Source organism: Eulemur rufifrons, chromosome 30, assembly GCF_041146395.1.
Source record: "Eulemur rufifrons isolate Redbay chromosome 30, OSU_ERuf_1, whole genome shotgun sequence".
NCBI lineage: Eukaryota > Metazoa > Chordata > Mammalia > Primates > Lemuridae > Eulemur > Eulemur rufifrons.
In genome coordinates, this window is record NC_091012.1 from 53547703 (window position 1) to 53571556 (window position 23854).

A 23854-nucleotide genomic window follows, 5' to 3' on the forward strand; every position below is an offset into this window, starting at 1 on the left:
TTTTTTCAAGGGATGTCTAGGGTCATCAAATTGAGCCAGATATCTTCTAGCTTTTTCACTGACACCACTGGAAAATGCTCACATTATACAGCATCAGTTAAAGATTAGTTCATGATCAATACAGATGCACCACAGCCAAAAAGTTTGGAAAGAACTTCAACAAGCAAAGTTAAAACATACTCAGTTAACCAAAATAGCGCCATTTACCAAACATGCTGGTTGTTTGAAGGTTTGCTTTGTTATAAATTGTAACTGAAAAGTTTCATAGGTGGTTTTAAAAAAGTAAAAAGTTTAATAATTCTCCTCTTGAATGTTCCCCTGGAATTCTAAACTTACCATGGCAACATTCGAAAGTCCCCAGAAAAGTCTTCATACTTGTAGTTTACCACGTGCCAATCTGTGCTATAGGTTTTAATACACTAAAAGAAAATAGGAATCTTTAATTTGAAATATAGGAAAAGTACACATATATCCACTTTTTACAAGTCTGGTAATACGCTGACAGACTTTTAAAAAGCATTTGGGAAATGCTGGTACTGGAATCTCCCTTTGGGGATTAACTGTGTCTCTCTAACCCAATTGGCGGCAATAAATCCCAATTCATGTGCCCTTTTGAATACTCTGAGTCCCAGTGCAGAGAGTATTCAAATCCAAAAGAGAAATACTAAGAACATGTGCTATTTGTGAAAATGTTTAAGCTCTTTCCTCTGTATCACATCATATAGACTTCTTATATAGGTCAGTTAATTTTAGTAATTTTATTTTCCCTTTATGTTAAAGGAAAATTTTTAAATCTATATTTTATATTTATTCATTTACAAATAAGTAAATTGCAAATATATAAATATGTAGAAATATTTTAAATATATGACGATGTTCTTCTGTGGCCTTTGAGCCCCTTACCTCTTTGACAAATAAACTCTGGGCCCTCTTTTCAGCATCCTCTGGTACAGTGGACTGCACCGTTCTGCGCTGACGACCTATCACTGAGATCTAGAAGACAAAGAACATGGTTGCTGTAAGAACTGGCTTGGAAAATGTTGGCTTTTTTCTTTAAAGATGTGCTTGTGAACTCACAGATATATCCTCCATTGGAAACATAAGCAGGTCTCTGAGGGGGTCACTGTAAATCTGGGTTTTTCTTTGGGTGATAACATTCTCATAGTCCAGAGGCTCAACAACTTTGGCCTTTTCCTTTAGAAGAGACAAAAATAAAGTTACTGTGGTCAAACTCACAAGAGATCAATTTTTTCCTATGTACTAAAGATACATTATTTCACAAAAGATGGGAGTATTGATGTCAATAAGTACTTAAAAGGAGATACTTTCACAAGAGAAATAGTCTTCATAACTGGACACACACACCAAACACACACATACATACAGAGACTTCCTCTTGCTAAAGACAAGAGTTCTGAAGAGATAATACCATCATATTCTGCTAATCTGTGTATCTTCCAAGAATTTATTTAATTTTATGTAAAACAAAAAGTGGTGTATTTGGAAGCCTGTTGGTTGTATTTACTGAATATGCACTACTGACTGGATAACTCAACAGGAGAAAGTACCAACATTCATGTGTCCACTCTGTACCAGGCACACTGTGCAGAGGGTGTACCAAGTTCCAGCCTAGCTGGGGCAAGCATGGGTACTGGAGATGCTTGATCCTGTGGACAGAGCATGAAAGGGTAGGGTTCCAAGTGGCAAAGTCAATGGATCACTGTGAGACTTCTAGGTGAGCTGGCCATTGGTGGCCCAGCCTGAGACTAAAGTTCCAAGGAACAGGGTGGGCAATGCTGAGAGAGCCAGGATACGACTTATTAACAAAAGCAATAATAACAGTCTGCATTTATTGAGCCCTTTCTATATGCCAGGCACTGTGCTAAGTATTTTCTGTACATTTTCTAATGTAATACTCATAACAACCCTATGAAATAGGTTTAATCATTAGCCCCATTTTACAGATGAGGAGTCTCTGGACTTAGATTAAGTAACTTGCCTGCCTTCAGAGGTGGAATTCAAACCCAGGTCTGTGGCTGCAAAGGCTCTGCTCTTTTTCCATCCTCCAGGCCTATGAGTCAGGCCTTTCTTCCTCTCAGAAATACACAGATACCAGTATGCAAGGTACTGAGCTCAGAATGGGAACCCACTATCTACCTTCCTATCATTTTTGTCATTTGTTGAACTTACCACTATCGATATACCATCTATTTCACCTCTCTGCGTATTTGAGGGCAGGAATTTTCTCTTATTTGTTCACTGCTATAACCCTAGCACGTAGAACAGTACCTAGCACATGGTAGGTATCCAATCACTAATTGCTGAATGAACTTTGAGATATTCACATTCAATCATAGCCATGTCTCAACATTCTATTCTATACCAAAGTGAGCATATATTAGGGATTTCTAATAGTGATGTTTTATTTAAATGAAATTATTTTCTTAAAATTTTATAATGAAAACTATATATAGAAAACACAAATTTAAGATATAGTAAAATAATATAACAGAATCAGGATTATATTTATATTTGTGTACACAGATTTGAAGCAGTCCATACAATCCTTTGAGAACAGTTTTTATACATGGTTCACAATAGGGCACAGCTATATTGAAATTCTACATCTGACGGGCATCTGAGAGTTTCCTCTATAAGATTTACTTAGATAGATAAAAGCAAACCACTCTAACCAATGAGATCAGTGTTCAACAAATCTAAAAGATCCTAACAAAGATATACTTTATTTCAAGTCTTAAATTTGGATTTGTAGACCCTTAAGATCAAAGGAAGCTGATTATCCCTATCATGTCTGCAAATACCAGTGCAAAATGAGTTGAAATAGAAGGAAAAAATCTTTTTTGGAGAACTCAGAGATTTTCTGATACGAAAATTTGACCCCTGTGTGCCATATCTACCATGTTTCCATGGACCCAAAAGAAAGGAAACTGACTGAAGCTTCCAGATCTAACACTTGAAGTCTGCGATCAATTTCTCAGAGAAGTTGAATGAATAAAGCCCTATCTAAGAAAGTAAGCTTTAAGCACTAAAAATAATCTGAGTCTTGCTTTTGTTGTCAACTATATTCCCAGTACAGATTGTAAAAACAGTCCTCAAATTTCAATGTTTAACCGTTGAATTAGCATCTGTTAACTTCTCTGTACAATGATTTCAAGTACCTACTTCAAGTAAATTTGGAAAACGACAAAAAAAATAAAATAAAATAAAATCCTTCTTCAGCTTTCTAATGAACTATGAAATTAATGGGGAAAAGCATATGTCAAAATGAATCACTTATTTATTTTTAAAAATTGTTTAAATTATATATTGACAAATTATAGTTGTACAGTTTATGGGGGTATAAAGTAGTGTTATGATTTTTTAATACAATGTGCAATGATTAAATTAAACTGATTAGCATATCCATCACCATAAATATTTAACATTTTTTGTGATGAGAACATTAGAAAATTATTCTTAGTGATATTAAAATATACAGCACTCAATTATTGGCTATATTCAGCATGCTGTGCTATCAATCTCAGAAAAAAATCAAATCTATTCCTCCTGTCTGAGGTTTTTTATACCCACTGAAGTATCACCTCCCCATTCCTCCCACCTCCTCCCACCCCAGTATTTGGTAACCACCATTCTACTCTCTGCTTCTATGGGTTCAATTGTCTTACAGTCCACATATAAGTGAGAACATGGGCAGGCGCCGGAAGCGGGGAGGCAACGAGGGGACCCCCGCCCCCGCCCCCGCCCCCGCCCGCCGCGCCATGGCCGAGAGCGACTAGGACACCATGACGGTGCTGCGCAAGAAGGGCCCCACAGCTGCCCAGGCCAAATCCAAGCAGGCCATCTTAGCGGCCCAGAGATGAAGAGAAGATGTGGAGACTTCCAAGAAATGGGCTGCCGGCCAGAACAAACAGCACTCGATCACCAAGAACACAGCCAAGCTGGACCGGGAGACAGAGGAGCTGCACCATGACAGGGTGACCCTGGAAGTGGGCAAAGTCATCCAACAAGGTCGGCAGAGCAAGCACGCAGAAGGACCTGGCCACGAAAATCAACGAAAAGCCACTAGTGATCGCAGACTATGAGAGTGGACGGGCTATTCCTAATAACCAGGTTCTGGGCAAAATCGAGAGAGCCATTGGCCTCAAGCTCCGGGGGAAGGACATTGGAAAGCCCATGGAGAAGGGGCCCCGGGCGAAGTGAGCACAAAGCCTCGAAATCAGCATGTTCCTGCTGATCTCCTCTGGCTGGTTCCCCTCGACCAGCAGCACCGAAGTGCGCCTCCTCGCGTGGCTGAGCGGAACGCGGGGGTCAGGCTTGCGGATCCCTCCCCAACCTACACCTGCTGTCAAACTAAGAAAACCTTGCAAAGTGAAAAAAAAAAATAAGTGAGAACATGCAGTATTTGTCTTTCTGTGTTTGGCTTATTTCACTTAGCATAATGTTCTTTAATTCCTGAAACACTTGTTTAAATGTATAGTATATGCCTTCTAAAAATGAAACTTATAGCTCCCCACATTTTGAAGGTCACATGTTCATGCTATAGAAAACAAGGTCTCACTTTTCGTTCAACTGATTAAGCATTCTGGGTCTTCACTCCTATGTTCTTTGCCAGGGGTAGCTCTACTGCAGGAAAGTTGGTGTGGCTATCCTGGGTTCCACAAAGCTTCCCCTAATAGAAGATCTAGGCCTGTGAGTCAGGCTTCATCTCTCTTAAGAAGAAAAAGGAGAAGGGACTGAAATCCTACATTTCCCTTCCAGTTGAATTTAGTTGTAACTCTGTGGGCATCAGAGGCAAAGAAAACCTTTGACCTGTAGAGAATGATCGTGATTTAATGGTGGCTCTGCCCAGCAGTCTAGAGCATATCCCTCATCTAACTTTCCTATTCATCTTTACCATTCTATTATTAGACTTATACGGTTACCCTAAATAAAACTTCTGCCACAACTCCAAGCTCTTAATACTGAGCATTCACTGGATGGAAGAAACAAGAACACATTAACATTTCTCTCAGGTTTGTGATTTATCCTTGCTGCCACTTTGTCCACTAATTGGCCTACAAAGGTGCTTTTTCAGAACTGCAGAAATCTGCTATAATAAATACTACTTTATGAACATTCAAATAATAGCAACTTCCATACAGTTCTGAAGCAGCGTTAAGTAAAAGGCAAAGGCATTTATACAATCTGGAGAGAAGCGAGCATATGTTTCAGCCTTCTCTCCCTAAGTAGTGACAGGAAAGCCGTCAACCTCAATTTGGAACCCACTCAGTTTTTACTATGGGTAAAACAAAACAAAACAAAATGATTTATCTTTGAAAGTTTTCATTCACTGATTCCTAAGCTCTCTTGAAATAATTTGCCAGAAATATTATTAGTATGTTTTGGTAATTCATTTAAAGATCACTTTTCAGTCTTAAGAAAATACTTTCATATACATCCAACCTGATTCTTACCAAAAACCTGTCAAGTAGACAAGGAAAATACCATCATTTCAACTTTATACATGAAGAAACTGGCTCAGAGGCTCAAGTTCATTTGTCTACATTAGTAGCAGAACCAGGATTCAAACCCAGGTCTCCCAACTCCTAATCCTTTTTCTTATCAGTGTTTCTCAAACTCAGTTTACTCACATACAAGCCTCGTGATTTTTGCCACGCCTTTTGTATTATCATTTACTTCAAATTTTTCTTCCAATCAAATATCTTCTTCATTGAAATAGATTTATCATAAAAGAAAGCTTTATATCGTCCCCCATAAAGGAGACTAAACCAGCATTTTTCTAATCCCTAGCAAAATAAAATTTAAAATGCCAATTTTTGTACCATGGTTTGGGACACAGTACACTTTTCCATGCTTACTTAAGCCACTAAGGACCAAATCTCAATGGACTTTCATGTGTAAACCCCAGAAATGCACAATTCCACAAATTGAGATAACTTTTCGATTTCTAGAATAGGGGAAAGGACAGAAATCAGTACAGATTCAGTTGCAGTCTGCTTCTTGGTCCAAAGAGGAAACAACGGATGCTAAAGAGAGTCACTAACAGCATCACCACAACTTAAGACTTTATAATTGTGTGGTGGTTCCTGTATACCCACAGTACAGGATGACTGATCTGTGATCATCTTAACTATATATGTAAAAACACAAAAACCATGCTTGTAGTCCTACAAATAAATATGTAAATATGTACATGCATGTATATATTCAACCATCCAACCACTCATGTATTCAAAACCACACATGACTAACAAGCCTATTTATGCTATCATTAGAAATGTAACCATATAATTTCAATTTCATTTAAAACATAATAATGATCACATAATATTTCTCTGCAAACAATACAAAATCAGCCTGGGTTACTTCTGCTTAGAAGGAAGACTTACATCAAAGGTCATTAGTTTACTGGTAAATCTTTGACTTTTAGAAACTAGTTCTTCTTAAGAATTCTAAGAATGTCTTTTCTGGAAGACTAAAGTGAACACTGGCTTCATAGAATCACTCCTTTATCACACTGGGAGGGAGACCAGAAAGCAAGCAGAAAGCTTAGCAGTGGGCACAGGGCCAATGCAAAAAACATCCCTACGCCACCAGCCCATTCTCCAAATTCAGTTGTAGTGCAAGAAAGAGCATGGCAACAACTGATTTAAGAAACAGAAGGATTCAGCCCAAAGCTTAGAAGCAAGTACTGCGGTCAGACTACAGTTTCAATGGCATCTGAACATCATCTTATGGAAAATACCAACAGTTCTAGGAAAGTAGTAGCATATTCAAAAAGAGGTCTCTCCTTCTCATCATTTCTTCACCTCTCTCATTTGGGAATTTCTCCAGACCCCCTAGTCATTCAACTCTTTTCCTTTCAGACATTTGTAGCAGAGGTTAGAGTGCCTTCTCCAGGGAATATCTTAAAATAACACTTTGCACTCAAAATGGCCTCCGGGGGCATGCAATTTCCGGCAGCACAGAAAACTGAGTTCAGTGTTCAGTGTACAATATGTTTATTAAGTCCCTACTAAGGTTAAGGCCCTGTGATAGCCCCCTGGTAATGCACACGTGGAAAGAACCAGACCCTGCCCTTGAGAAACTCACAGTCTAGTGGGGAAGGAGGATAAATCCAAGAGGTATAAGTTGATCACAAAATCTGTCATAACTAAAAGCCTCACTTGGCTTCCGTGTGTCTATGATACCCTCCGATAGCCACATCTTCCTCCAAGAAAGTGACTGCACAAGTGTTTCTGCACGCTAAAGTATGTGAGTCCATTTATTCCCCTTTTGGTCAAACGGAAGCATTTCACCACATGAGTATATGTGATCTCAGATCATTTCATCTTGTCTTCCACTTTTGCTCATGAACCCTATAAAATCAGAGACCAGGTAACTGTCAAGAGTGGTGTGTGGGCAAGGCATGGTGGCTCACGCCTGTAATCCTAGCACTCTGGGAGGCCGAGGCGGGTGGATCGCTCAAGGTCAGGAGTTCGAGACCAGCCTGAGCAAGAGCGAGACCCCGTCTCTACTAAAAATAGAAAGAAATGATTTGGACAGCTAAAAATATATATAGAAAAAAAATTAGGCGGGCATGGTGGCACGTGCCTGTAGTCCCAGCTACTTGGGAGGCTGAGGCAGGAGGATTGCTTGAACACAGGAGTCTGAGGTTGCTGTGAGCTAGGCTGATGCCACGGCACTCTAGCCCGGGCAACAGAGTGAAACTTTGTCTCAAAAAAAAAAAAAGAACGGTGTGTGAAGATGAAGAGCAGCAAAAGTTGTGCTGTGATTCACAAAAGTGAAAAATAACACCAGCATAGACTAGAGGTTTCTAGAGGGGACACTACATGACATGGTAATAAAGGAATCATAACTATAAGGAAGTTTTTCAGAAGGTTCAAATAAAGAGTACTTGACATTCTAAATATGGCTACTTTTAACCAGCTCATCTCTTCCCTTGTCCCCCAGTAGGAACTCCAAGTACTGAAGCTTTGAATTACTATAATCTGATGATGATGCTAGGGGAGCATGGGTCATTCTTTTTAATTAGTACAACCCAACTTGGCAAAATAGACATGAACATATTTCTTACAACGATTATTTTTCAGGGAAAACCTTGGCATAAGAATCTAAATACAAACTGCATTCAAGACACTGTCCTTTCTTAAAGCAAACAGCTAAGGGAAAAATCATACTTTTCATGAGATCACTGGTTCATGCTTATTCCCAATCCACACCTTGGCTCACCCTATTCTTGCAATAACCTGACCTCCTACCTCTCTCACAGAGAGCCCTTACAGGTCTTTATCATCCATTGTGGCATATGGGTGGTTTGCTTGGTCGCCTCAGCAGGATGGTAAACACCTGGTGGGAAACAGTGCCTTGTACTTTCTCTTACCACTTACCTTAAGCATTACTATACACCAAGTTGAGCATTTTATACCTATGATCTCATTTAATTCTCTCAAAAACCCAGCAATGGAGGTTCTTTTATTATGCCCATTTTACAGATGAGGCAACTGACCCTTAGGCAGGTCCAGGGTCACACATTCATGGCTCCAGGATTCAAATCTATATCTGTTGGACTCCAAAGCCAGTGCTCTACATGCATTAAACTTAACAAAAACAAAATTATTTCCTCACCCTGGCTCCTACTTTATTTCCTTGGATGGACTTTGCATTTTAGGATTTCCCAGAACTTACTCAAACTGTACTATCATTTTTACCAAAGTGAGGTCTTGCCTTTTACCAGTCATGAGGGCACGACTGGCTTAGAGAGCTTGTAATGTAATTGGATAAGGAGTTTTGCATTTCTAAGCTGCTGCTTCCAATTTAGCATTTGCCATCAATGAGTAGGGATTAGCACCTTAGGTCTTTCACTTTGGGGAAAGGAGTTGGCAGATTCAACTTCAAGTGGGTAAGAATCAAATTACAAAAAAAAACAACAGTAAGCTATTGTCAAGGGACCTTGTCTAATTCATCTCAATATCCTCCACAGAACCTAGTAGAGAGCCGTGAGAACTACAAAGCCAGAAGCTTTTGCAGCTCATAGGGATAACCAGCTGAATAATACAAAGAGACTGATCTTTTACACATATGCCTTCCAAGCCAACATAGCAGCACACAAGGAGAGAAGGGCAAGTTGTTGCTAATGCTTTCAGAATTCAATTTTCAGTTCCCAGCTTTACTTTAGGAACAACAACTTACTGTTCTAAGAATCAGCAAAATGAGATTTCAAAGGCATTTAAATGTAACATGGAAACATTGAGGAAAAATAAAATCCATTATTCCTTAGAGTTTTAGCAAAGGGAAGAAATTTATCTGAATGGCAAATTATTTCCTTTTTCCAAGTCTATTTAGCTATTTACAGAAAACTGAAGAACTATTTTTAAAAACCTGCAAAGATTTTTTTTTAACATCAAGAAATCAACAAGACTATATAGATGCTATGTGATTAGTTCACACATAGTTAACAAATATTTTTCATTACAGCCAACTCAAATATTATGCAAATAATCTAGAGTATCTATAAATGAATAAATAGAATTTTGAAGAACTCTGTCCTCCAAAATTCCAATTTAGCCAATAATTAAAATTTTACTCAACATGCTGGACGATAGGTAGAGAAACTGATTTGAATTTGATTCCTCCTGGTTTTTTGTGTTCACTTTGGGCTAATAAGCATTTAAATGACTCAAAACACAGACAAAAAGAGATAACAAATGAAAAGAAGCGCTTGAATAAATTGAGAGAATGGCAATATACCTTTTTAAAACTATTAATAGAAGATTGTTTCTATTCTTTAGCACACCATTATTGGCAGAAAGGAAAAAATGTGCCTTGGGTATACATACATAATGACTTTCGAACAAATTAAAGAATTTATGATGTTGAAATAGACATATACAATTATTGCAAATAATTCATTCATGCAATGGCAAATGAGATTACACCCATTCTATGCCTGTCAACTAATTTATAACTGCCTTGGATCTTAGTGCTCACTGTAAACTTGTAACAAAAACAACAAAAAGGAAATTTCATTGACTTTTTCCTGAGTTTTATAAACAGAACCATAACATACCTTGCATTCGTAAGCAGAAAAAATGTAAAGTGCAAAAATGTTCTACAGGTACATGGATTTAGCCACCTAAAACGCTTACATTCCATGAAAATATAACAGCCTAAAGGTCCTGTTTTGTGTTATTTGAACACAGTAGCATAAACTTATTCAGTTACAGAGCTCAGTAATCTATAAAGTAGCCACTCATCGTTTTCCACACTGGATCTGACAATCAGTCTACCCATCCCCTTAATTTGCTCCTAATAATGGAGTAAAGAATATTGATGAGCCCTATTTTGAAAATCAACCTTGACAGGGGCAGAAATGCACCTTTCTAAAAATATTTTAGTGTTCCATAATCAGTCATATTGCATCTGCCCATCAACAAATTATCTTTACCTTTTTTGAATCCACCAATATTTTAAGTCTATACCACTGCACGAGATAAAATATTCTAAAAGTTATGTAAGGTAAACAAAGTGAGAGCTCTTTTGACTTTTCTTAAATTCACCTCTTTCAAATGTCAGATATCCGACCTCTTGCTAGAATATTACAGGATATGGTGACCTGATCCATGTTTATCCTATCTATCTCACTCCTGACTAAATAGGCACTCCTTCTTCAGGTAGGTTGTTTTAGTGAGGCGAGGCAGGTAGATGGCCACCAAAGCCCTTCCTGATCATGCCCCGCATCTTACCGTTCTATTGGCCCTAACACACCCTGGGCAGATGGTCCTCAGTGACCAGTCTACGATCACTCTAATGTTGTTTTATTCAAGTGTGATTAAGCTCAGAGCCTACTCTCCTAAGTTTTCATCATTTTCTTTTTTTTTTTTTTTTTTTTTTTTTGAGACAGAGTCTCACTCTGTTGCCCAGGCTAGAGTGAGTGCCGTGGCGTCAGCCTAGCTCACAGCAACCTCAAACTCCTGAGCTCAAGCGATCCTCCTATCTCAGCCTCCCGAGTAGCTGGGACTACAGGCATGCACCACCATGCCCGGCTAATTTTTTCTATATATATTTTTAGCTGTCCATATAATTTCTTTCTATTTTTAGTAGAGATGGGGTCTCGCTCTTGCTCAGGCTGGTCTCGAACTCCTGAGCTCAAACGATCCGCCTCCCAGAGTGCTAGGATTACAGGCGTGAGCCACCGCGCCCGGCCAAGTTTTCATCATTTTCCCAAGTCTTTTCCATCCAGAAACTCATCTCTCACTTTCCTGTCCACATTATACAGCTTTATACGATGTTACTGTGTAACAGTTCCTAAAGCTTAGTCTCTTCTCTATCCTTAGAAAGGGTGTTAAGGCTGGGCATGGTGGCTCACACCTATAATCCTAGCACTCTGGGAGGCTGAGGCCAGAGGATTGCTTGAGGTCAGGAGTTCAAGACCAGACTCAGCAAGAGACCCCGTCTCTACTAAAAATAGAAAATAGAAAGAAATTAGCTGGGCAACTAAAAATAGAAAACATTAGGCAGGCATGGTGGTGTACGCCTATAGTCCCAGCTAATCTGGAGGCTGAGGCAGTAAGATCGCTTGAGCCCAGGAGTTGGAGGTTGCTGTGAGCTGGGCTGGCGCCACGGCAGCACTCTAGCCCGAGCAACAAAGCGAGATTCTGTCTCAAAAATGAAAGGGTGCTAAATCAGACCAGCAGCCCTTGGGTATTCAGCTTTTTTTATACATCTTCCTCTGAAACAAAAAAGCCTGCCCTATCTATAATCTTTATTTTCTTCTTTAAGCCAATTCCATTCTCTGTGACAAACCCCCTATTACCAGATATACCACCTGAAAGAAGTCTTAGGGGTTGACTACTATGAAAGGATTTTTAAAAATCTTAAATAAATAACCTTGAAGTGATGAAAATATTCTAAAATTGATCGTGGTGATGACTTCATATATCTTTGAATGTACTAAAAACTATTGAAATATATACTTCAAATAGGTGAGTTGTATGATATATGAATTATATCTCAATAAAGCTATTAAAAAACTAAAACAGAAAAAAAAATAACCTACCTAGTTTCACTTCCTTATACATACAAAAAAAAAAAAACCTCCAATATTTATTAAGAGATGAGTTCCCAGTATAGAGACCCTGTTGCTCCTCATTAGAATGGTTGAGTTTCAATGTCCAAGGATCCTACACTGTAGCCATAGATTTCACAGACCAGCCTGCTTCAAAAGAGAGGCTTGCTGCTCTGTCATTTCCTGAGGGCTCTTCTGGAGCACTTATAAACAGAAGAAAATATAGAACTTAGCTTCTATACATTCACTAAGCATCAATCATGTGCCAGGCAGTGGGCTACAAAACTGGGAAAACAAAGATGGGCAAGGGGTGGGCTTTGTCCTTAGAGACAGACCCCTAAACTAGGAGCTACCACAAGATGGGGTAAGGGCTAGGCCAGGAGATACAGAGAGTGCTGTGTGGATGCAGGGAAAGGAGGGATTAATTCTACCAGTGTAGGAGGCTCAGAGAGGAAGAAGCACTTGAGCTGAGCCTTGAAGGATGAAATGAAAATCCCCATGGCTCCAGGCACGGTGGCTTATGCCTGTAATCCTAGCACTTTGGGAGGCTGAGGTGGGAGGATCTCTTGAGGCCAGGAGTTCAAGACCAGCCTGAGCAAGAGCAAGACCCTGTCTCTACAAAAACTAGAAAAATGAGCCGGACATGGTGGTACATGCCTGTAGTCCAGCTACTCGGGATGCTGAGGCAAGAGGTTCGCTTGAGCCCCAGAGCTTGAGGTTGCAGTGAGCTATGATGACGCCACTGTACTCTAGCCCGGGCGATAGTGCAAGACCCTATCTCAAAAAAAAAAAAAAAAATCCCCATGGCAGGCAAGGTGAATAAGGCGTTATAGGCAAAGAAGAGAGAGTATATGTAGCAGCATGGCAGAATAAAGGCATGTGTTCAGTGTGTCTGGTGATGTACAAAACAAGAAGAAATGGCCAAGATGAGCTGGAAAGGCACATTGATGGAGGGCCACGTATGCCAAGACAATGAGTTTGGATTGTTTCCTAGTGTAGGCGAATGGGGAGCCAGCAGAGGTTTTTAAGCAAGGGAATGACATGAACAGATGTTTTACTCATATTTATGAACTGAAAGCCAGAAGGTCAGTGCTAGTGGAAATTAATCCATAAAATGACAGCATAGGCTGAAAATTTGCCCCATTGTCTATATTTTCCAGGAGCACCACACTGAATTATGGAAAACTGCTCATTAGAGTTGCATGCAAAACTACTGAGGGAAATAAAGTGAGAGCTCTGTTTCTGTGAAGAGCCTTTTTTAAAAGAGAAAATGCTTGTATCTTCCTCATGTGACAGAGATTAAATTAACCTGAACATTTCATTTTGGAAAGATCAGCTGCCAATCTGTACTTAATTTGTCCTCAACACCTTTTCAATGGCTAATTTGATCCAAAATGTTTAAACTTTTGATGAAACATAAGTTGGATCACAGTGTTCCTTTCTTTAAACCCCTTCAATGGCTCACCAGAGTCTGCAGGATAAAGCCCGAACTATTCAGCGAGGCTTACGTGACCCCTTGTGACCTGGCCTACCCCTCCAACCTCTAGCCCATCCCCTCCAACCACAGTGGGAAGATATCCTAATGGGCCATGTTATCTCACCTTTGCTGGTCTTGCCCCTCTGCCTGGTTCTGCACCTGGTGCCCCACCTCAAGACCCCAAGAAGCCATCTGATCTATCCAGGCACAAGGGGCTACTCGCCTTCTCAAACCTAGAGCTATTTCCCATGCTTCCTTCACCATCCTAGCCCGTATATGAGGTGCCAAGGTGCAGCACCCGTCATTTCCTTTTCTGTCTCTGCCCCCATGAGAATGAAAGGTCTGTGACTACTGCAGTGTCTCTGTCTTATTCACTGCTCTTTCCCCATCTCCCCTAAATCGTATGATGAATGATTGGATGAACAGAGTACAAGCCCATGGTCAATATCTTTCTAACCTTCCACATTAAGATTTCCTGGCTCTTGCAATCTTTCCAAGATGACCACAATCTCCAGGACACTCACTGAAATACACACATTAAGACAGCCGTCCAAAGGAGCCCTGCTCTTGAACACCTTAATAGTATAAATCATCACCCACTAATTTATCTTATGGTAAATTCATAATTCCATATATGAAATTTTCATAGAACAAGGGATACCTACACGAAGGAACCTAAAGTGTTGGGAGCTAGAAAATAGCATTGGTTTGGCACTCGAATGAAATCTGAGAGGAAGTTGATGACTCAAGCAAAACTCCACTTGTGCTGGTAATAGTTTTCCCCTTGTTAAGCTTCCTCCTAAACAACCCCTCCCTCTCTCCCGCTCCCCCACCCCTCCCCCACCCCTTCCGTCCCTCCCTTCCTTGAGCTCACGTTTAATCTGTGTGCTGAATGTGCCCACAGGAACATTTTCTCACCTCATCCCCTAAAAGTACTACAAAGCACATGCAGTATTGAACATATCCAGAAACTGGGACTAGCTTTGGTCATAAGTAACACTAGCAAGAAGCACTCCCACACACCCTTCCCTAAGCAGCCCCATTTTATAATGCTACCCCGCTCTTCCCCTGCAAATGCTACCCTGAAACCTTAGACTAAGACTAACCTGCCTCCTGAGGCCTCTACCTATAGCGTTTGTCATAATTACAAAACTGTGTCTTTCCAAGAAAAGAATCTCCACACCTCCCCATTACATTCTCCAACTAGATTAGCATAACCCTTGCCATCCTTTCAGAGTGACAGTGGATTCCTGTCTTGCTTTCATTTACAGAGGACCTCCCAGTCCTCCCCCCTCAAATAGTACTCTCATTAACACCTTGTCATTTTGAAGCACATCCACTGCCACTCTCCCCAGCCCTGCATGAATCCCCCTTCTCTTTTGTTTTCCCCTCTGCTGCTGCTCTGAGAGGCCTGCAGCCTTTGCTGCTGCTGGAGAAAATCCCAACTGGATGCTCAGGGGCTTTTGTTCACACAGATACAAGCCCTAGGCTCAACCAGGCTCTTAGGCCTGCCTTCAAGGCTTTGACTTACTCCTTGGCAGCTCCCAGTGCCTTTGCCTGTAGAACAGGACACTTGAGGTTTCACAAATGGAAAAATTCCTCTCTTAGGATGGTGTGCTGATTGATTTACGTAGCCTGATGCAAAGACTGTGCTCTGAACCAGATGCCCCCACAATGGTGTCAACAACATGCATATAACTCTATATCCTCCCACGTATATTCGGCAGCCAATATCTTTTGGGGTGCTACATCCACTTCCTACAGTAGTTCCTAATCTGGGGTTTTAAGTGATCCTTGGATGGGCTACAAGAGATCTGCAAAACTCTGAAATTATATGGAAAATGCTGTATATACATCTTTCTGGGAAAAGGGTCCACAGCTTCCCAGAATCTCAAAAGAGTGTGTGACCCAAGAAAGGCTAAGCTCTACTGCCTTACTAGCTTCATATAAACAAGTTGCATTATTTTCATGTAAGAGTTATTGGTTTTCTGTAATTATAAAAGCAACACATGTTCATTGAAGAATTTTTAATCCAAAAATATAACAAAGAAAATAGAAGTCACTTAGAAACCCACCCTCCATAGATGACAACTGTTAACATTCTGATGATAAAAACCATCTCTTTTCTATTTTTTCTCCTTCCAAAATGGATTCATACTGTCGATTAAATTGATTTCTAGTAGTTATAGTGTTCCAAATAATATAAAAGAAACTTCTGAGTATAAGGAATCTGGGGTGAGCATTCAAAAATCCCTTTGATTTCTAAAACACATCTGCTATGTGCATGACAACACTGCTCCAAAAGCAAAAGAGGAAGATCCCTAAGTTCTAAACATAAGGTGTTTAAAAATTCTAGCCATTTCAATAGGCTATGGGAAACCCCAGCCTAAGAAAGAGAATGTTTTCACTTAAACTGACCAGACCTATATCAACTGGAAAAAAAAGGCAGATGGCAACAAGTAACCGTAGTGTTGGAGAAACACAATTAAACCATTAGAAGGCAGTTTTAAATGTTAGTTTTCCTTTACTACCAAAATGCAGACACTCATCTAATGACAAAAATATATAGAGTATATGAAATGTGACTATATAGCAAAAGCCCTGGACATCTTCAATGACTCCAGACCAATTCTGAGGGAAATTCCCAGGGTTTTGAGCAATGACAACATTAGGGAGTAAAGGTGTGGCCTGCCATGGTGGGTGACAATTGAAAGGACAGCACTTGTTTGCATGTGGAGTTCCATCATGTTTAAGGAGGAAGATCGGTGTAATTACTTCACTACCACCGCTTACAGATTTCATAATCAAGAGAATTCTGGCAAAACAGGATTATTGCTTAGGTCAACTGAAGGATTTCTTGCTATTTAAGTCCACTCTCTCTCCAATGCAATTTTCATCCTGTGTTTAAATAATATCCCATTTTCAAGTGGGAAAGCAAGTAATCTCTTTCCAGAATTCAAGGCAGACCCATCACTGAAATGTTTAATAACTTTCTGTGTCAGTAACCCAGTCCCTTGTTCAACTGCTGAGCCTTTTCCTCTTTCCTCTGAGGGAGCAATACAGGCCCAGTTCAGTAAAAGTTTCCCAGAACCCAGCAACGTACTGGCACCTACTGTAGAAGCTGTAGCCTCTACCAGGTCAGGGGCTGGCCCCCACTTTCTTATAAACACTGCAACCTGAAAGCAGCCACCTTCAGGCTGTAAACAAGGTGGCCATCAGGCCAACAGGCAAAGGCAGTCTTTGCAGAGCTCCAGCATCTTTCTCTCCCTCAGGGACCTTTGGCCAGAGCTCCTTTCAAAAGGCCCTGGGGGCAGTCAGTGGACAGAACGGCTGAGAGAGGGCAGAAGAGCTAAGATCTCTCGCCGTCTCTCAAAGCAGGAGCCACGCTCACTACAGTCAGTATAACGAGGACTTGACTCAATGTCGGCCACTGTGATGGGGCTCAGTGTGGAGCATGGGGCTGATGGAAGACTTTAAGGCCCTATTACACACTCTTCATAGGACTGGAGCTGGATGCCACACCTGCTGCCCCCAGGTTCCTGTGCTTAGCCCGGAAGCTGCTCCCATAATGTAGTCATGGCCTGAGAGCCACTGCCGTGCTGAGGACAGGTTTGCAACAGAATCCCTATCCTGGTAGCTGTGTTTTTCACTACTCAGAGGCCTTTTTTCTTTTTCTCTTTGTGGGTTAAGATGCTGAAATTTCACTGGGGAGTATGTAGGCATATTATACCACGTGTACAGGAAGTGGAAGAGAGTGACTATCATTTTTACTGACAAGGGCGGGGTAGTTAAAAGGAAATATAGTCAAATCAAAACGTTAAAGGTTTATGTATTCTAAATGGAGGAATTACAGGTTTTTTTCTGCTTCATTTTCCATTTTCCACCAGAGTTTTCTAGCACAAACAAGTATCTTTGTAATAACACAAGAATATATAATCAGGGTATTATTTTGGTAAAATATACATAAAATTTACAATTTTAGCCATTCTTAAGCATACGCTTCAGTGACATTAAGTACATTCACATTATCCTACAATCATCACCACTACCCATTTCCAAACTTTTTCATCATCCCAAATAAACTCTCTACCCATTAAACACTAACACCCTACTCCCTATTCTCCCCAGTCCCTGGAAAACTGTTTTCTTTTTTAAGAGATGGGGTCTTATTAGGTTTCCCATGTTGGAGTGCAGTAGCTATTCAGAGGCGCTATCATAGCTCACTGCAGCCTCGAACTCCAGGGCTCAAGCAATCCTCCCATCTCAGCCTCCCAAGTAGCTGAGACTACAGAGTATGCACCACCATGCCTGGCTTATTTTGTCTCTCTGTATTTGCTTATCGTAGGTACCTCATATGAGTGGAATCATACAAAATTTGTCCTTTTGTGACTGGCTTCTTTCACCTAGCATAATGTTTTCAAGGTTCATCCACATTTTAACATTTTGTGTCAGAATTTCCCTCCTTTTTTTTTTTTTTGAGACAGGGTCTTGCTCTCTTGTCTGGGCTAGAGTGCAGTGGCACCATCATAGCTCACTGCAACCCTCAAACTCCTGGGCTCAAGCAATCCTTCTGCCTCAGCCTCTGGAGTAGCTGGGACTACAGGCATGTGCCACCATGCCCAGCTAATTTTTTTATGTTTTGTAGAGATGAGGTCTTGCTATGTTGTTCAGCCTAGTCTCGAACTCCTGGCCTCAAGCAATTCTCCTGCCTCGGCCCCCCAGCATGCTAGGATTACAGGCATGATCCACAATGCCTGGCCTCAATTTCCCTCATTTTTAAGGCTAAATAATATTACATTATATGTACATATCATATTTTGTTTATGTATTCCCCTGCCGATGAACATTTGGGCTATTTCCACCTTTTGGCTATTGTGAATAATGCTGCTATGAACGCTGGCATGCAAGTATGTGTTTGAGTCTCACTTTCAGTTCTTTTGGGGAGAAGTTCCCGACTCCATCTAGAAGTGGAATTGCTGGATTATATGGTAATTCTATATTTAACTCTCCGAGGAACCACCGAACTGTTTTCCATAGTGGTTGTACCATTTTACATTCCTATCAGCAATGCACAAGGGTTCAAGTTTCTCCACATCTTCCCCAATACTTGTTATTTTCTAGGCCTTTGGATAACAACTATCCTAATAGGTGTGAGGTGGTATCCATTGTGGTTTTGATTTGCATTTCCCTGATGACTAATGATGCTGAGCATCTTTTCATGTGGCTATGGACATTTCTTCCCCAGAAGAATGTTTATTCCAGTCCTTTGCCTGTTTTTAAATTGCATTTTTGGGTGGTTGGTGCTGAGTTGTAGTTCTTTATATATTCTGGATATCAATTCCTTATGAGATATACGCTTTGCAAATATTTTCACCCATTCTGTGGGTTGCCTTTTTACTCTGTTAGTGTCCTCTGGTGTGAACAAGTTTTTAATCAACTTTATGTTTTCAAGGAGGTATGGGTAAATTTTTAGGGAGCAAGCAGATAGCCTATAGTATAGATGGGGAAGGGAAGCCTTATACTTCCTTCCTTCTGTGGAACAAGAACTGAGGTCTTTTCAATGAGATCACAAACTCATGACTCCTCTCCCAATCTGGCTCCTCCTTGGGCAGCTGATGCTGTAGGATACTAGTGTACTAGTGAGAATCACAAAACAGGAACCCATACTGGGTGTGGTAGTGATCCCAGTAGGGGTGGGTGAAGTGATGGGGACATAAGATCTCATAGGCTTATGATAGGGTTTCTTAGCTCTACCAGCTCCCTTTATCTGGCTGGTTCTTAACTACTCAAACTTCCAAACATCTCACATGGACGATAAACATGCAGATTTGTCACTACTGAATGGAATGAAATGTTTAAGCAATTACTGTGAAAAGTGACACCTAAGTTCAGTTCCATCATGAAGGATCAAACTCTTCAGAAGTGATTCCCCGTTTATAAATTGTAGACATTTCCCTTTCTTGTCTCTCTGCCCTTTGTTCCTTTTCTTTTCACTTCTTTTCCTTCTTCTCCATCTCCAAACACTCCAACCTGCAAAATGGGTCTTTTAAACAACTATTTGTCACATGTGAGTTTATTTGCTAAGTATTATTGAAGTACGATCACTTTCTACAGGCCATGAGAAAAAGTAACACATAGTCATCTTCTTCTAGGGATAGCCCTGGAGCCATACTCAAATCCCCTTGAAATGGCTGTGTCTCAGTAGCTTATGTGAATAAACTAAGTCTAAATTTCACGACTATCATGAGGCTGAACTGTTAGAATATCCTTAGGCTGAAGGTTAGAAACCCAATGCACAGTGTGGGTCCTGTAAATTGATATTTCTTGCTCTACAAAGTACTGATTTGTTATTCAAAGTTATTGTCATGTATAGATCCCTGACCTACCAAACTGTTTCTTCATAAGACTAACACTCGAAACCTTTATGTTACCTAGGAAACACACATCAAACCTCAGGTCAGCAGAGGCCATGAACTGAGCACTGCACATGCATTCATTTACCAAAGAATCAAATTAGAAGCTATCTCTAGAAAGGCCTTTACCTAGACATTCTAAAAGAAATGGCTTAGAAATTTCAGCGTCAAATAACCTTTATTCTCAGGAAGTCCTATTTTGTATTTAACTCAAATCATAAGGAAAAAAACTTCTTTAGCATGTGATCATATGCTCTACCTTCAAAGCCATTTCATTATGGGGAGGAAGAAAAGGAGCTCTTCTTTACTATGATTCTAACACTTATTGAAAGCTCACTAAACACCAGGCACTATGCTAAATGCATTACATGTGTTATCTCATGTAATTTTAGCAATGACCCTATGAGGTAGAGGACACTATCATTACTCACATTTTATCAATGGGAAAACAGATTAAAAGAGGTCAGCAACTTGCCCTAGTGAGCGATATAGTCAGTGTACTAGGCAGAATTCTATTAATAAGATGCCCCCTATGATTCCTGCCCCCTGGTCTACTTGTCCTATTTAATCTAACCCTCCTCTTGAATGTAAGCGGGACCCATGACTATTGAGACATATCACTCCCACAATTAGGTTACTCCTCAATTGACTATGAGTTAATCAAAAGGGAGAGTGTCCTGGGTGGGCCTGACCTAATCAGGGGATCCCTAGAAGAGAAAGCAAGCTTTGAAGAAGTAAACTGCCATGCTATGAGAAGCCCACCTGTCTAGGACCTGAGGGTGGCCTCTAGGAGGCGACAGCATCCCCAAACTGACAACCAGCAAGAGAAAGGGACCAGTTCTATAATCACAAGGACCTGAATTATGCCAGCTTGGAAAAGGCCATCAGATGAGAACACAGTCCTGCCAACACCTGTGAAACCCTGAGCAGAGAATCCAGCTGAGCCCTGCCCATACTTCTGACCCAGAAAAATTGTAAAATAGTAAGTGTGTGTTATTTTAAGCTGCTAAGTTTGTAGTAATTTGCTCTGTAGCAATAGAAAACTCATACAGCCAGGATTCAAAGCCAGGGCTGTTTAACTCTAGAGTGCACACACTTAACCAGTACAAAAGATTCTGCAGCAGTTTCCTGAGTTCCCAAACATTTTCAATTCTTCAAAGAGTAAAGACATACATATGTATAGAATAGTAATGGTTATGATCTTTTCCGCTTCTGATGCAGTTTTCAAGTTTTAAAATTTTTTTTATCACATTCTAGTACAAAAACACACTTATTGATGTTACCTTTGAGCTTGGGGAGAGGGGAGAATACACATTGAATAAAAACTGCTCAAATACAATGTGGCAATAGGTGAGTTGTAAAAAATAAGTAGGATAGAAAATATAAGACTTTATTTACCAAAGACACCTTATTAGTGCAGACTTGGCTTTTTTAAGAGCTCTAGGCTGTGCTACTTACAAATACTTTCCTTCTTACTATTGCGTGAGCTACAAAATCTGTCATGCGGTGCTTCCAAGGAGATGACAACACATCACCTCTTTTAACAGGGCTCAACTAAAAATTCATTGAATACGAGAAGCCAGTGAATTTTCCACTGCAGTGAAATAAAGAGAATTCCAAAAATCAAACACTGTGGTTGCTTCTTGGAGTCAGTCTAGAACTCATGGCTCATGTTCCCTCTTCACACACCAAAACACACATAAACTACACAGAGAGGTGAATTAGATGTAGAACAACAGCTAACATTTAGCCTATGCCAAGTCTTGACCATGGATTCATCTCCCTTAGGCCTCACGCTTACCTTATGAAGTAGGTACGATTATTACCATCACTCCCATTTTATAAACATGCTGAGATTTAGAAAGTTTAAGTAACTTTCCCGATATTCCACAGCCAGAAAGTGGCATTTCAACCCAGACACAACACCAGAGCTCACGTTGGCAGTCACTTTCCTATATGACCTGCACTTCTGGTGTTCTTCAACTACATGTTTCTTCCATCCTTCATAGTACCTAGCAAAGTGCCTTCACATAGGAATGCTCGATAAATGTTTGCTGATAACGGCCAGGAATGAGGCCGGAGCCCGAGGGAGTGGTAAGGCTTCCAAATCATTCATCACTGTGAGAAGATGGGAGGCATGGAGAGAGAAGAAATTGATAGGAGATAAGGAGACTGAAGGCAGCCCCTACTTATGTGAATGTCAGCATCATACTACATAGAAGTCCAAATATATGTTGACTAACCATGCACGAGGAGATTTGATTCTGGCCCTATGACCATTAAAAAAAAAACACACAATAAAACTAACCCAGTTTTCCAGAGTGTATTTCTCCCTTTTGGAAAAGTTTCTGCTACACATCTGGAAGTGATTTTCTAACACACTAATTCCAATGAGTCATCTACAATATTAAGCAATGATTCCATAGGGTGAACCCTGATCATATTTTTCCATTAACTGGCATCCACTGAGGTCAATGAAAGGCAAAGGCTGACCCAGACTTGGACAGTCTCACCCTACACAGCTCCATTTTATGTTGTCAAGAACATGGGTTTTAAGAAGTGCAGGAATGCAATCTATCTCCCAGCACTAAGGCAAGACGTGTTTACTTCGCTTCCTTTCACTGGTTATATGGAGAAGATGGATTCAAAGGCTGCTTGAGGGGGAGCAACCCTAAGTGATAAGGAAACCCCCCATCTATTACTTAGCACAGCAGCCACCTGAGACCCCCACCTCTCACAGAAGACCTGCATCAGCATAATACTAGCCTAACACCTGGCCCATCAACTCATCTATTACCTGGCACATCAGCATAACACTAAACCTATTACCTGGTGCATCAACATAATACTAACCTATTACCTGGTGCATCAGCATAACACTAAACCTATTACCTGGTGCAGCGACTAACCTATTACCTGGTGGGCATTAGTCACCTGAGACCCCATCCCTTGGATCACCCCAACTTAATAAAAGTGGGAAAAATTGAGTAGAGAGGGCTCAGAATTTGGTGGCGAGACCCCTCTGAGCCCGCCGGCGAATAAACCTTGATTCTCCAACTCTCCGTGTGCCGCTCGGTTTGTCCTGGGGACCACCCGCTGTAACACTTGAGCAGAAACTCTATGGGGCCATGTGTAAACATGGGGCAGTCAGAAATGCGGGGGGGGGGGGGGGGGGTTGGGTGTGGGCTCTCCGGACAAAGAATAAGATGAGCTATGGTACACAGAATACAGCCAGAGCTCATGAGCCTTAATGCTGCCAGCAAGAATTTCCCCAAGGAATATTCCAGGAAGAACTGCTGGTCCACCCTTTGCCCTTTTAGCTATATCCTAATTGAGTGGCTCCAACCATCAACTTTTGACCCACATATTGGTTTCCTAATATTTAAGACCTCTACTACTGATGTTTAGAAGTATAACTTAAGTTTTCTTAAGTGTCTTCTGACACTTGGATTTCTTACAGGTTACAATGAAGGAATGAGTCATGTTCTCTCAGAGACGAGAGAGCCACTTACAAAGGCTATTTTAAATCTTTCAGGTGACAAGGGTATTATTTAGTTCCCAGATACAGTAATTGACTAAATGCCTTCTTCAGGCCTGAAGGAGTTAATGCAACTTCCCAGAGTGATTCTTCTCTCCCAGGCACGGAAACAATCTGATTCTAAATGGCTTAGTGTCAGGGTGTTACAAAAACTTAAATCCTACCTTACAAACCCTGCCTTACAAAAGATATAAATTAGTGGGTGGTAATTTGCATTACAAAAAGTTTCTTTGCTTTGCTGAAGGATTCCAATAAAGCTTATTCAAAAGTCAGATGCCCCTGGTGTATGCAAAATGATTTGATTTGCCCAAATTTGATTTACACATGTGTTGAGCAAA

The 23854-nt window shown here is 40.6% G+C and overlaps 1 protein-coding gene and 1 pseudogene across 1 annotated transcript in view; one reads left to right on the forward strand and one right to left on the reverse strand.

Annotated features, from left to right (window-relative positions):
- DOCK11 (dedicator of cytokinesis 11) overlaps positions 1-23854 on the reverse strand; it is a 172496-nt gene that overhangs the window by 129993 nt on the left and 18649 nt on the right. The window contains exons 2-4 of the mRNA XM_069462875.1: positions 1078-1194; positions 904-993; positions 337-419 (exon numbers count right to left, since the gene is read on the reverse strand). Of these exons, the coding sequence (XP_069318976.1) occupies positions 337-419; positions 904-993; positions 1078-1194 (290 nt within the window). The remainder of the gene's footprint in view (positions 1-336; positions 420-903; positions 994-1077; positions 1195-23854) is intronic.
- Positions 3780-4332, forward strand: LOC138378331 (endothelial differentiation-related factor 1 pseudogene; annotated as a pseudogene).